Here is a 13727-nt window from a genome sequence, read left to right as displayed (position 1 = left end):
AGCCAGTGCAGGATATCTTCAAATGTAGATATATTGTTACCTGGGGGAATGTACATACAGATGATATTAATGATATTAAGTACTTAGATTGGACAAAGGTCAAGGAAAAGTTCAATGTGAAAAAATTCAGGAAGTTCCAATGCCAAATCATTAAGGATTGTTAGTTGGGATATGCTAGAAGAAACTATCATCCAGAATGTTAAGAGGATTAATGACAGGTTAGACAAATTTGCCTACATACTTAAAACTATCTTTCCCACATTAACAGGGAAAACATTGTTCGGTATATGGTTTTATCGCAGGTAAGCTTTCTCATAAGAAAAACTCCAATCACCCAAGTCTGCTAGATTTGCAATGATGGATAAAAAGCTACATCCTAGATAGGGAGATGCACTGAATTGCTAAACAGAAATTATTGGCTTTCAGAAATAATGAGGGATGCGGCCTTTGCCATATACTGAGTAATGCTCAAGCTTTCAATTTGTCACAGTACATCAAGCCATGGTTAGTAAAGAGTTCTAATCAGGAGCCATATGCTGAAAGACAACTTAATTTTTTACAGGAAGTAAAAAGATAGTTTGGCATCTTTGCAACTTAGTGGCTCACATATGACAAGCTGATAACCTCTTTTCAAAGCCAGAAAGAAGTAGAGCAGGGTAAAAAGGATAGATATGCACCATGGTCTAACTGGGAGAGGTCCATGAAAAGTAGGTGAGGAGTTATTTATATGGACATCTGCCAAAGAAAGGCTGAAAGAGCAATATTTGAGCTTCAGATAAAATAGACTAAAGAGTAGGGGGTGTAGTTGACAGCAGAACAATGAAGTAAGTTTGGAAGAGCTCAGAACTCCTAAAATATTGGCCAAGCTTATGGGACCAGCATATCAGACTCCTTAATTTTTGGTATGTTACACCATGAAGTCCCTTTAAGTCACGGGATAGTTGAAGGCAAATGTTGGACATGTGGAGTGGAAGATGTGGGATGAAGCACATGTTTTAGGAATGCAACAAGATACAACATAGGTGGAGATAACTTGACGATATTTTAGCACAAAGTTGTGTCCCACTGACTGGTCCTAGAAATGCCTGGGAATAGGGATTTCACATGATGGGGGATGCTCACAAGAAATGTGACACACAGGTCCTACTGTTTCTGTCAGTGGTAATTAAAAGGTTGTTAGTAAAGGAATGAAAACTGAAGGTAGTTACGCTCATGACTAATTTGAAGATAATTCTATACGAAATTTTAAAGAAAGTACTAAGGTTTTTAAGTTGTACCCTGAAAGAAAAATCTCAGTAAGTTGAGCTCCTGAGGGGAGAGATCAAACATACGTTAAAGAGCGTCGATGGCCCATCAGAGAGGATTGCTGTGCTCAACAGGGCATGATTCAGACTTTAAAACTAAAATACTGTGTGATGGTTGAGTTTTTAGAAGTGTAAAGTATAATGTTTAATAGTGTCTTTTCGGTATACTGTGGTGCTGAGGGACAGAATGATAGTGTTATTCTACATGCAAATCCACACGCTGTTTGATGTAAATGTTTGTATATGCAAGTCCACATGCTGTTGGTGTAAATGTTTCATTGTTGTATCTCTTTTTTGTGGTTTGTGGTGAAGGTTTATTAAACAAAATTATAATGTAATCCTGTTAGGACATTATGTAAGTTATCTGCCGGAAGAAAAGCAGACAAACCATTGTTCACATATATTTGCTACTTACTGATAATAAAAACGCAGTCATTAAAAAAAAAAAATAAAAAAAAAATAAAAAAAAAAAACCCTCATTTGGTTAGACCCTGAACAGGTCAGCTAATTTGGGCAGTCCTGCAAAAGTTCAGTGTCCTGGAAATATTTAGTTGAATTAGTGCAGGACATTTGCAAGGACCCAATGACACATGTTTGAACTGTGTTTGGGCTGACAGAAGGGTTTCCATTGGGAGTGGTTATAAATCAGGGTTTTAATTCTGAGCCCACTACACTAGCAAAATAGGTTAGAGGGGACAGATCAACAAAGCTAATGTATGCAAATGATGTAATATTACAATCAGACTCTGAACAAGAACTTCAGCACAAGATAAGGGAATGGAAAGCAAAACCGAAAGCACATGGGATGGGTCAGAGTACAGAGAAGACAGCTGTGGAGATGAAGTGCCTGAGATGAGTGTAGAATGCACACTGTGGGGCAGACAACGAAATGAGGGCATCAGAGCAGAAGTCAAAACAGTGTCAGTTGTACAGAAGGTTAGAGAGCAGATTATGGTGGTTTGAGCACATGTGCAGGACAGCAGAAGACAATCTGGTGATAATGATTTGGGAGAATGTAAGAATGCAAAAGGAAACAAGGGTGTCTGGCAAAGAGATGGATTGCATGAGAGAAGACTTGCAAAAGTCAGGCTTGGCCATCGAAGAGGGTAGAAGAGTATCACTGAATCACGAAAAATGGTGACTGTTGATAAGACACCCCAACCCCATGCAGAAAATGGGAAAAAGAAGATGCTGGATAACCTGACAAAGTTTATTCGTGCATCTGCTAAGTCACTTTCAAGAAGCCGATGGCAGCACCTCTGATGCTTTGTTCTTTGCAATCACTACTGCCCTCTTAGCTTCTTTGTTATCTAATCAGTATTTCTTCTTAGCCTGGTTGATCTTAACTCCCACTTTTTCCTGTTCTCCTTCTTTCTTTTGATAATTTCTTCAACTTCTGCATTCTACCACCAGCTTATATACAGACCGGGATCAGCTGCATATCTGTTCTATAGTCCATACACATGCTGTTTTGAGATGCAGCCATTCTAGTTATCTCCACCTACTTCCTCTTCTTCCTCAGGTACCAGAGTCCTGACTGTTTCCTTGAACTCTTATGGTTTTACTCCAGTCAACTTCCAGGTCTTCAGCCTAGTCTCTGTTGACCTTAGAGCCTTCTGACCACTGCCTGCAGCTGACTTTGGCCAACAGTGGTTTAAGCTACTGACCGTTTCACTGGGGATATCTTTGCAATTTCTGATTCTGTCCCCTTTCTTTACTATGAGGAAGTCTACAGGAGTTGCATGTTGACCATACTTGGATACGATCTTGTGCCTGTCAGATTCCCTGAGCCATAAGCTGACCATCATCAATCCATTTGCCAGAAAGAAGTCCAGAATGACCTCTTCTGCTTTATTCCCATTGCCTTATCAATGTAGACACAGGCAGCCCTCAAATCCTGTTCTGTCTGTCCCGATATGAGCATTTGGGTCCCCTAGTATCAACACCAACTCATGTTGTCCTGCTACATCCAGTTAGTCCTGCAACTGTGGTCTGAATGTACTCTTTTGCTTCACTATCACAACCATGCTGTGAAGCACAGGCTGAAATTATGAATACTGCCCTATCATTATACTGGTATCTGATTGCCATATGTCTATCACTAACTCTGACGACATCCCCTCACTGTCTTCTGAAGAATCTCCCTCACTATCCTTATCAGAGTAATAGACTCTAGATCCCAATCCAAGTGGCTTTGCTGCATTGCCCTTCCATCTTGTCTCCTGGATAGACAGAATGTACAACCTTCTCTTAACCATCATATCATCAACTTCTAAGATGGGTCCTTTTAGTACTAGCAATCTTTAGATCATGTATAGCAGGTTAATTCATTTTACATCCAGTTTTTACTCAACAGAGTTATGTCAGGTAACCCAAGCTGGGAAGGAGGACACCAGCTGGCCAGTAGATTAATGACCTAGAACTGCTGGGCTTTATGGCAGACAGACATTGGCCAAAAGAGGCTCACAGACTCCTTTCATAATTAGCATGGGTCCCTGGTGTAAGTCAGAACAGGCTGGGTCCTCAACTTATTGACCATTAGCAAACAGCCACTCCCATAGCTGGTAACATTAGTCAACATGACCAGATCATCTAAAACCAGTTTTTACCCCTCTGAGTGACTAGCCCCAACATGGCACTAAATCCGTGATCCATGCTGTCCTGTCAGTTAAGTCAATCATCACTTAACTGAACAGTCTTATGCTAAATATTAAACTGATACTTTTTGTTTGACCTTACAGTGCCTCACTTGTTCTATATTTGTTTTATGCTAAATGAATTTCTTACTTTCTCTGTACAGTGGTTCCTGCTACAGTTTCTTTTACAGTTCCTAACTAAGCATTTCAGAACTAAAAACCCTATGCTACCAAGAGAGACTATACTCAGAATATTACAGACTCTTGAGGGGTGATCTGTGCCTCACCTACCATGCCATTAGAGACCCCGTTGTCCTTGCTCTACTGTATCTCTGCAAACCTAAAAGTTTAACCAACACCAGAAGCTGTTGGCATAATGGTTAAAGTCTTTACTTCACAGGTACAAGGTAAAGGGCTTGATTCTGACCTCTTGTTATTGGCAAGCCTTGTAATAATCCACAAAGTGATAGCTTAGTATTTGCCTATGAACTACAACTAGGAACCTAAAGAGTAAAGAGCAGTTAAATACAATGTGGTGGACAGAGAGACTTAAACTACAGTGTGTCCTTCATCTCTGAAATAAGCTGCCCCTACACGTAAGGCATGATAATAAACCATCATCCTCCTACCAATACCTGAATGACTGAAACTCTCAAATTTACCCTGGGATTAACTGACTTAATTCTTAGAAAAGGGTGTACAGCCTGAGGCTTGACACTGGCAAAGCACTGATAGCTTTGAGACTAAATTGCACTGAAACTCCTGTGAATTCTACAAGTCCTATTCCCATATTAAGGTTCCATTTGTATCTCCTACCCTCAGTTATGTTTTGTGTACCATAGTCTGTTCAAAGGAAGAATCCAGAAAGGAACTACATATGAATGGTACCAAAGTTTGGGTTTAAATAAGCCTGATTTTGTATTTTCATTTATTTACTTGTTAACTGTGTAAATGAGCTGGCCAAAGGACCACTTTCATGCATTAACAGGACACAGGCACTGCAGAAACAAACAAAAGTACAGGCATTCCAGATATTGCATCTCAGCATGTTTACAAAATGCATGCACTACATTTTAGCAAGTAAAATATCACAGTTGCTTGTATACTAGCCTCTTAATTATGAAGAGTTAGATGGGTACTGTTATAAGAGAGGCACTAATTAATCATTATATAATTTAATAAACAAGCAGACCCATAATATGTTGTCATCTAATAATGTCATCTCACAGCAAGAGGTTCTCTGGTTTGATTCTCAGCTGGGGTACCTTCTGTTCAGCGTCTGCATGTCTTCCCTACGTTTTCGTGGGTTTCCTCCGGGTACTCCGGTTTCTTCCCACATTCCAAAGAGATGCGTTTGGAGCAATTCCCCCCAGGCCTCCGCTGAAAACAGGCTCTGTTCTAGTTGGACTTTCCTGGTCAACAAATGCTAAATAAATAAAAATAAATAAAAAATGACATTACAGTGACAATAGGCTTTCTGGATCTGCAGCTGACATATATGACATATATTAATGACTTATATTTCTACATTTTCTTGATAGCATCACTCCTGGTTTCCTTGACCCACACCTTTAAGGAGCAAATGGGTTAGAGGGCTCTCACCTGGAGGAAACACATTTTTAGTCTATATTACACAAACACACAAAGCTTTCAGGTACCTCCCTAACACAAATTCAGCTAGACAATGCATGGGAAATTCTGCTTGCCTTTAGAGATTTCCAGCAATACTGAATATGGCTGCTTTCATGACTGATGCATTTATTTATATAACATTTTTATTTCACTACAAAAGCGCATACTATTATAATAATAGACAGAAAACTGCAAATGATTACAGAATAACATATAAATATTCACAGAACATCTCATATGACACTTACGTAATTTCTGCATTTTATGTAAAGTTTTCTATATTACTTTTAAAATGGAGCCTTGTAATTTCTGTGGTGTATATAAAGTTTTTGTATTATAATTAATGTGGATTTTTCTCCCCAGGCTTCCATTGAAAATGGGGTATTGTCCAGTCAGACATTCCTGGTCAACAAATGTCAATCAATCAATCAGTAACTTATTTCTCACTGCCAGTGCAGCATTTACCTCTGACTTTAACATCCTTATTATGTCCCCACCCACATAAGCTATTGAATTCAGAAATGCAAAAACATGCTGCATTTTAGGAGTCAGAAACATTATCACAAATGACGCCCATGTGTCACTTTACACAAACTGGTTTCCTCTGCAGCTCCTGGTAGCTCAGAGTTCCTCACATGCAGCTTTGTACCCTCCTGTTCCTGTCCCTCCCCCTGTAACACAAACTACACTGCTCAAGTCAAATGTACAACTGCAGCCTTAGGTTAGAACAAAGACCATTTGTTACAGGAAGCAGGTTTTCCCATCAGCTCAGACATTCTTACCTCCAACTTCATGATTTCCTGTTTCAGCCTCCAGTCCCACAAGTCACACTGTCCAGGGGTGTGTTGAAAGGCTAAAAAACAGATGAATAACATAAACAATCACACAAAAATGAAGAACTTCTTTCTGTGAACCTCAGCAAAGCAACCAAACTCTCCTTAGTTTACTGTACTATATCCCTGACTTCTTGTTCATCTGTGAAATGTGTCCTACCCTGTGCTGGAAACCTGATTAATATTCATAAGAGTAAACTGGGTGGAAAGTGCAGGAGGGAGAGGCATAACTCTCAGCCGCCCAGAATTTCACAGAACGTCCAGATTTTTGTCTCATGCATTTTGGTCTGTTTCTGCTAAAATATGTGGCTTTTGGACAAATCCTTGAAAAATAAGGTCACTAAATACTGACAGACATTTGAGTTTTAGACTTCATATTCTTCGTGAAATGCATGCTAATATAAAATCCGTTATTCAAAGAACATTCTAAGTTTATATGAGCAATATTTTAAATCTGCTCTATCTGTAATCATTTGTTGCTCATCCCCATTATTTTTTGGATTGTACAGATTTCCTGCACTATTAGGTTAAGAGGTACGGGGAGGGAGTTTGTATGCATTTTAATAAGATAGTCTTAAGGCTGGCAAGCCCATCTGACACTGTTAATAGGGACAGTTTTATTGCATGAATTTGCTGCAAGCAATGCAGACCAAACCAAGTTTTATGCATTTCCATTTTTCTTCATTCTTCTGAGTGGTGTGTGTGGATGTGTGTATCTTAGCACATACACTGCCTTGAAATTACATTTGCATTTTCCTTCATTCTCTTGATTATATTTCCCTACAGTCTCATGTCCTGTGTGTTTTTTACAGACTGTATACATTGCCTTCCTTTTAATAGCTCTCAGTCACTTTTCATCTGCTGTCAGATGAGGTTCAATCTGTTACACAGCACAATACCATATTGAAGGTCGGGAATCAATAAGCAATCTGGTTTAATTTGAATATTGCATTGTAAATAAATACATGAATGAATGAATGAAGGAAGGAATGGTGAAAGGTAAATCTCCACAGATACTGTCTATTTGTTTCTTTATTCACTGTTAATCACAGAAACATACATTTTGATGACAGATAACAACTGTCTGACTACTGTAATTTCCCCATTGCCCTACCTTCTGGTTACGCATATTCTACTTAACAAATAAGTTCTTTATTTCTTCCACCTAGCATAACAAGTTATTTATTTCTTCCACCTAGCATATGAATTTCCTTACCTCATGGCACTGCATTTTTTAAATTTGCCTTTATTTTAATACTGCAGCCTTTTCAGCAAGGCTAATAAAATGATGCACCACCCTTTCAGTCAAGAATTTTTCCTCATATTTTCCTTGAAGCTTTGCATTTTGACGTTTTATTCTATTATATCATTTTTGTGCCTTTTGTGGAAGGTTGGGTGCTGGGCTGGCAACTCAACACCGTAAAACTCCACTGGCAATCATGAGCGGACAGGTGATCCGCTGTGCCGACCCCTAACCGGGAAAAGCCAAAAAAAGAAGAAGATTCTCTTTAATCATTTTTATAAAGCACATACTCTGCAGATTCTCTTGTGCATAGATGCTGTTATAGCTCCCTGCTTTTTTAATGACCATAGATTTTAAACCACTGTAGTGTTTCTTTGGTTTGTGGTGAAGACTACATTGCTTCCATTACCCTCTCTGTACTACCTCTATCTTGTCTATGTTCTGATAAAAGTGAGATCTTAAGAGCAGCACATAGTACTATGAATAGTGTGTTACCAGCTGTTGTTGTTTTACTTTATTTTATGATTTATTGTGTGTTAACCAGGTAAGTCAGCTGGCCTATAAACCCTTTACAGTTATGACCTGAGCCATAACTGCAAGACACACATAGTCTGAATGAAAAACAACAACAGAGTATGTAAGTAGCAGCCAAATCAAAAAATAAAAGTCAAGCCTAAGCTCAGAAAGCAATAACAAACAGTTGGAAGATTGGCATAATGGATAAGGTGTTTGCCTTACAAACACAAGGTGCAGGGTTTGATTCTCACATGAGGTAATTGGCTAGGATTAAAATGGCCCACAAGGGCAGTTAACCTAGTACTAACCTACGAACCTGTAAGACACATGAGTGCCTGATGGACTACAGTCATAGAAACAATATAAGGAGGGAGGGTTAGCATAACGGTTAAGGTCTAAACTTCAAAGACACAAGGTAAAGGATTTAATTCTGACCTCTGGTTATTGGCTAGGCTTGTAATAGTCTGTAGACTGGTACCCTAGTATATAAATATGAACCTAATCAAAGTATGTGCCTAGAAAATACAAAAGGAGCAGCACATGACCAGAGTGTATTTCAGAAGAACATAAGAAAATGTCCCTATGTGCAATGAGAATTCAACACTACATCTCATGAAGAAAAAGAACCAGATTATGTACTTACACTAAATGGTGGCAGCCTGTAGACATAATGCAAATATCTATATCTATATATATCTGTGTGTATGTATGTATATATATATATATATATATATATATATATATATATATACACACACACACACACACACACACACACACACACGTCTGTACAAGTTTAAAGCAAGTTTGTATTCAACGGCTGGCACTTGAAGTTACAAATTATGTTTTAGTGGTTTCTTTTGTATGATTGTTACTACTGTTTCACCTCCTGACCTCCAGTTGTAGACTCATTTGTAGATACTGTCTCCAAGATTTTTTTTTTCTTTTTCTTTTACTTTTTTCTTTTTACTGAATTTAATGCAAAATGATTTGGACTATTTTTCCAGTATTGGCAAATGCCTTTGCAAGTTTGTGTGAAGACTTTGTTGCATATTTTTATATTATCAGCAACATTTTTTTAAACCTTCTGATCTGAAGTATTTTATACAGACTGAAAAGAAACCAGACCAGCACTGCCTCACTGTGGTACTCTGCTGATGCATGGACTCTGTTTATTATAACACTTTGTTACCTTTTGTGTAGAAACTGTCTTATCGATTCTATCACCCTCAGATGTATCCAAAGGCTGTCTAATTTAATCAGGAACTCTCGTTTTAAGTAGTGTGTCAAATGTTTTCTTCAGTTCCAACTAGACTATACCTACACCCCCTTTTTCATCATGTACTTCTGATTTATCCAATAAAATCTCTATTACAACCTCCTGGCATGCCCTTACTGATATTTTATTTATTTTACATTTGTTTACTGGGAAAGTCTGAATGGACAAGTCCTTTTTCAGCAGAGGCCTGGAGAGAAAAGTTCCATATTGAACATACATAGGTAACAATACAAAAAATGCAGTGGCCTAGTATAACAGACTTTACAATGTTATAGGACAATGTACATTCCAAATTTTCAAATGAATATTCAATATTTACAAAGTATATAAAAGAATACATTGTGAAGACAGAGATATTTCTTTCTGACATCAGAGTTAATACTAAGAGAGTTAATGGTATGCAAGTAGCAGGTGTAGTCGCTGTAGACAGTGGAAGATATGGAGCCAGAAAGACACTTAGTTTATACTGAGGTAGTGGCAAGTCCAGAGACTGAGAGAGAGCTGTTAGAGCTTGAGATGTAGCTGTTGGCCAGGGGTAGAGCAGGGACACAGCCATTTGGTTAAGAAGTGGCTTTTTAAAGTTGTTTTAAATTGAGCTAGGGATGCAGTGCTAGTAATGTTTTCTGGCAGTTTATTCCAGATTTTTCCTATGTAGATTGCGAAGAGGGAATCACCTGTTTGATTTTTGGATATGTAGATTTTTATATGGTGTTTGTTGGTGTAGCGTAATGATCTGTTAGCGGCATATGGTTGGACTAGTATTTGTAGGCTGGGTGTTTTCTTGGGATCAAACAGGATTTTATGGGCCATGACTAGTTATGTGTAGTGAAGGAGTTGGGTGAACTCTAACCAAATAAGTTGCTTGAGTGCAAGGCGATAGTGGGATCTAGCTGGTAAGTTTGCAGCATATCTGGCAATTTTGTTGTTACAGGATTCGGGTTTTTGTATTTCAGTTCTCTTTAGGTTAGTGAGTATGTGGGCCGCATACAATAGTGCTGAGATTAAGTGGGTTTGGGCAGTGGCAATTCTGGTATTCTTAGTGAAGTAGTGTTTGTTCCTGTATAATGTACCAAGTTTTTTTTTTATGCACCTTTTTACAGTCTGGGAAATGTGAATATCCAAATTAAGTTTTCAGTTCATTTCAATGCCTAAAAGTTTGGTGTGAGGTGATTCATAGGTTCATAGTTTGGTACTAGGCTATCGGCCCTAGGGCCTATACAAGCATAGCCATAACAATTTCCTGGCTATTTCTTCCCACATTATTTACTTCCCTGGACCCCTGTCTAGCAGGGCGACTGCCATGATCCCCAGGGTGAATTTCCTATCTCCCATCCAATCAAGGCTCCTTTTAAAGAGGGCCAAAGAGGCGCTCACCTTGACATGTATGAGCAGTCTATTTCAGAGTATGGGGAGTCTCTGGGTCAGGAACTTATCCTTCCAGCATGTTTTGTTCATTCTGATGACCAGGTTTAGATCCCTGGAGCATGTGGCTCTGAGAGATAGGGATTTCTTTAAGTGTAGCATGTCCAAAAGCACTGAGTTTGACATGGCCTTGTATGTTAAGCAGATATTGCCTCTGAGTAGGCGATATGCGACAGAGTATAGCTGGAGGTTTTTTTAGACAGTCAGCATAGGCCATCTGCTTTAGGCCTGTGATTCTTTTAGTGAGGTATTTATGTGGCCTTTCCAGTTGTTGCAGATGTCTTGTGAGGTACATACCAAATGGGGCATTGTACTCTATAATGGGTCTAATGAAGGGTGAATACAGTGGGACAATGACCTCCTTTTTTCTGGATGAAAAGCCCTTAGTGATGAGGTGTGCCACATAGAAGGATTTCCTGACTGTTGTGGCTATGTGATTATCGAAGGTGAGACCACTGTCTACCTGTGTCCCTAAGTCCCTTATCACACTTTCGGTGTTTAGTGTACTGCCACTTTATGTGGTAATTCATGGGTACATGTTTTTTCCCAAAGGGGATAACTATACATTTCTTGGCATTGAGCTTGAGCCCATGGCTCTGGCAGCAAGCATCTGTTTCTGTAAGGCCCTTTTGTAGAATATCCACATAATTTGGGGATTCAATAATGGCTCCCAGTTTGCGGTCATCTGCAAACTTTGTTAGCCAGAGTCCCTTAGTGCTGGCCTGTACTACAGAGAAGTAGATGCCAAACAAGAGCAGTCCCAGGACTGAACCCTGAGGCACTCTGCTTGTCACTTGTCTGGAGCTGGATTTTGAGTTGGCTGCTTTTACAGTGTGGGTTCTGTCAGTAAGCCAGTTGGCAACCCATCAAGTGACATAGGGATTATTGCCCAGCTTAGTAAGTTTATCTATGATTCCAGAGTGGGGGATGGTGTTGAAGGCCTTGGTGAAGTCCAGATAAGCTGTGTGGACCACCTTACCCTTGTCCATGGCTCTGGAGACTGATTCAAAGAAGTCAATCAGGTTGAGGAGACAAGATCGGCCCTTTACAAAACCAAACTGGGTGGGGTCCAGTGTTTGAAGGCTGCCAATGTCTTTGTTTATAAGTTCCATGATAATGCATTCCATGGCTTGATGAGGATACAATGGTGCTATTTAATTAAGAGATATTAAATGTGTTAGTGGGTGAGGCAGATTTATTAGACTGGAAGAGCATAAGTTTGTTTTTTAGGGTTTAGGATTAGTTGAGCATTTGTGAGCCAGGACTCTACTGCAAGAAAAGCTTTTTATCTTAGATTTTAAAGTTCTAGGAGTGAGGCCACAGCACATATCACTGTTGAGTCATCTGCATATTGGATGAGAGAAGCCTGCAGGGTTGACAGGCGGAGGTTATTTGAAAATATTGAGAATAAAAGTGCGCCTAAGATAGAGCCTTGGAAAACACCTAGGGTTACAGGCAAAAGGGGTGATAGGATCTGTTGCCAAGAAACTGCCTTGCTGGTGTCCAGTGAGGTAATCTTGGAACCAGGCAAGGGTAGAATTACAAAAATTTAGTTAAGAGAGGACCTTTAAAAGTTTAGTATGTGAAACCATATCAAAGGCTTTTGACAGGTCAAGGAAGATAGAAGATACATAGTTATCGTTGTTCCTGTGATGGCTGACAATGTTAGTAAATGACATTAGTGCGGTTGATATGCTATGGAATGGTCAAAAGCCATGCTGAGTGTTTGTTAGGAGGTTGTTACTATGTAGACAGTCAGTAACTTGCATGTAAATTACTGTCTCCAGAATTTTAGATAGCAGTGATAATATTGCAATTGGACGATAGTTAATGAAATTTGTTGAAGAGCCACCTTTATGTAAGTATATAATGTAAGAGGTTTTCCATATAGGAGGGACTTGTTCAGCTATGGACCTATTGATTAGTATTGATATAGGGTAGGCTATGCAGTGTGCTGTTAGCTTTAGGTATTCTGCAGGTAGGTTGTCTGCAGCTAGCGTAGTGAGTTTTAATTTTTTCAATAGTTTTTTTGCTGTGTCTGTGGCTACAGGTTGCAGGGAGAAGGTTGATTTATTATTTATTTTTGAGTTATTAGTTGTGGTAAGAGGGGGTGTACTGATTTTGCCTGGTAGAAGGATATTGTTTATTGTGGACCATATGAAACCATGTGGTTCTTGATGTAGTGCCCCAATACATTCTACATACATCAAATGGCTATCCTTCAGCAGTGATTTCATTATATTACATCCAATTCATGTCAACATTTCTCAGAAGGGGAGAGGTGACTTTGCATCAAGAGGACACATAAAAACTGAATTTTGGGACTAAGTGGGCTATTCTACTGCAAGGCAACCATTTTATATAAAATGATTTATCATACAGCACTGGCCATACTCGGCATCTAACCAGTAACAGAAAACATGAATGAAATAAATACTCTGTGCTCCAATCTTCACCAGAGGTCAGTCACATACCTCTCAACTGTACAAATTTTGCCTCATATTTTTGGCCCATTTTTCATAAAATTGTGGTTTTCTGACAAAGTTTTGCCAAGTTATTGAAAATTAAAGTCAGAAAATAATGACATTTGAGGTTCACACTTCATACTCTTCAGAAAATTCATGCTAAGGAAAAACCTGCTATGCTGTCAACTTTCTAAGTTTGAAAGAGCAATGTTTAAAAATGATCCTTATTTTTGAGCTTTTGCCCCCCCCCATAATTTATGGCTTTGTCCAGATTTCTTGCTCTAAGAGGATGAGAGGTATGGTCAGTCGGTGTCTAATCCATCTTGGTCATTGTCTTTCAAGAGCAGAGCCAGAATCCAGATGTTCTACTCTTCCTAATAAAGCCACTCTGATAAGT

General features: G+C 39.0%; 1 protein-coding gene across 1 annotated transcript in view; it reads right to left on the bottom strand.

Annotated features, from left to right (window-relative positions):
• The window catches only part of LOC122798741 (zinc finger protein 271-like), a 113098-nt gene extending 106567 nt beyond the window's left edge, over positions 1-6531 (bottom strand). Inside the window, exon 1 of the mRNA XM_044067842.1 lies at positions 6355-6531. Coding sequence (XP_043923777.1) covers positions 6355-6447 — 93 coding nt within the window. The 5' untranslated portion in view covers positions 6448-6531. The remainder of the gene's footprint in view (positions 1-6354) is intronic.
• Positions 6532-13727: the final 7196 nt, after the last annotated feature.

Source organism: Protopterus annectens, chromosome 3.part1 (assembly GCF_019279795.1).
Source record: "Protopterus annectens isolate FY-2018-M chromosome 3.part1, PAN1.0, whole genome shotgun sequence".
Classification (NCBI taxonomy): Eukaryota; Metazoa; Chordata; order Ceratodontiformes; family Protopteridae; genus Protopterus; species Protopterus annectens.
The sequence above is the reverse complement of the archived record's forward strand: the minus strand, read 5'-3'. Positions and strand labels throughout refer to the sequence as shown.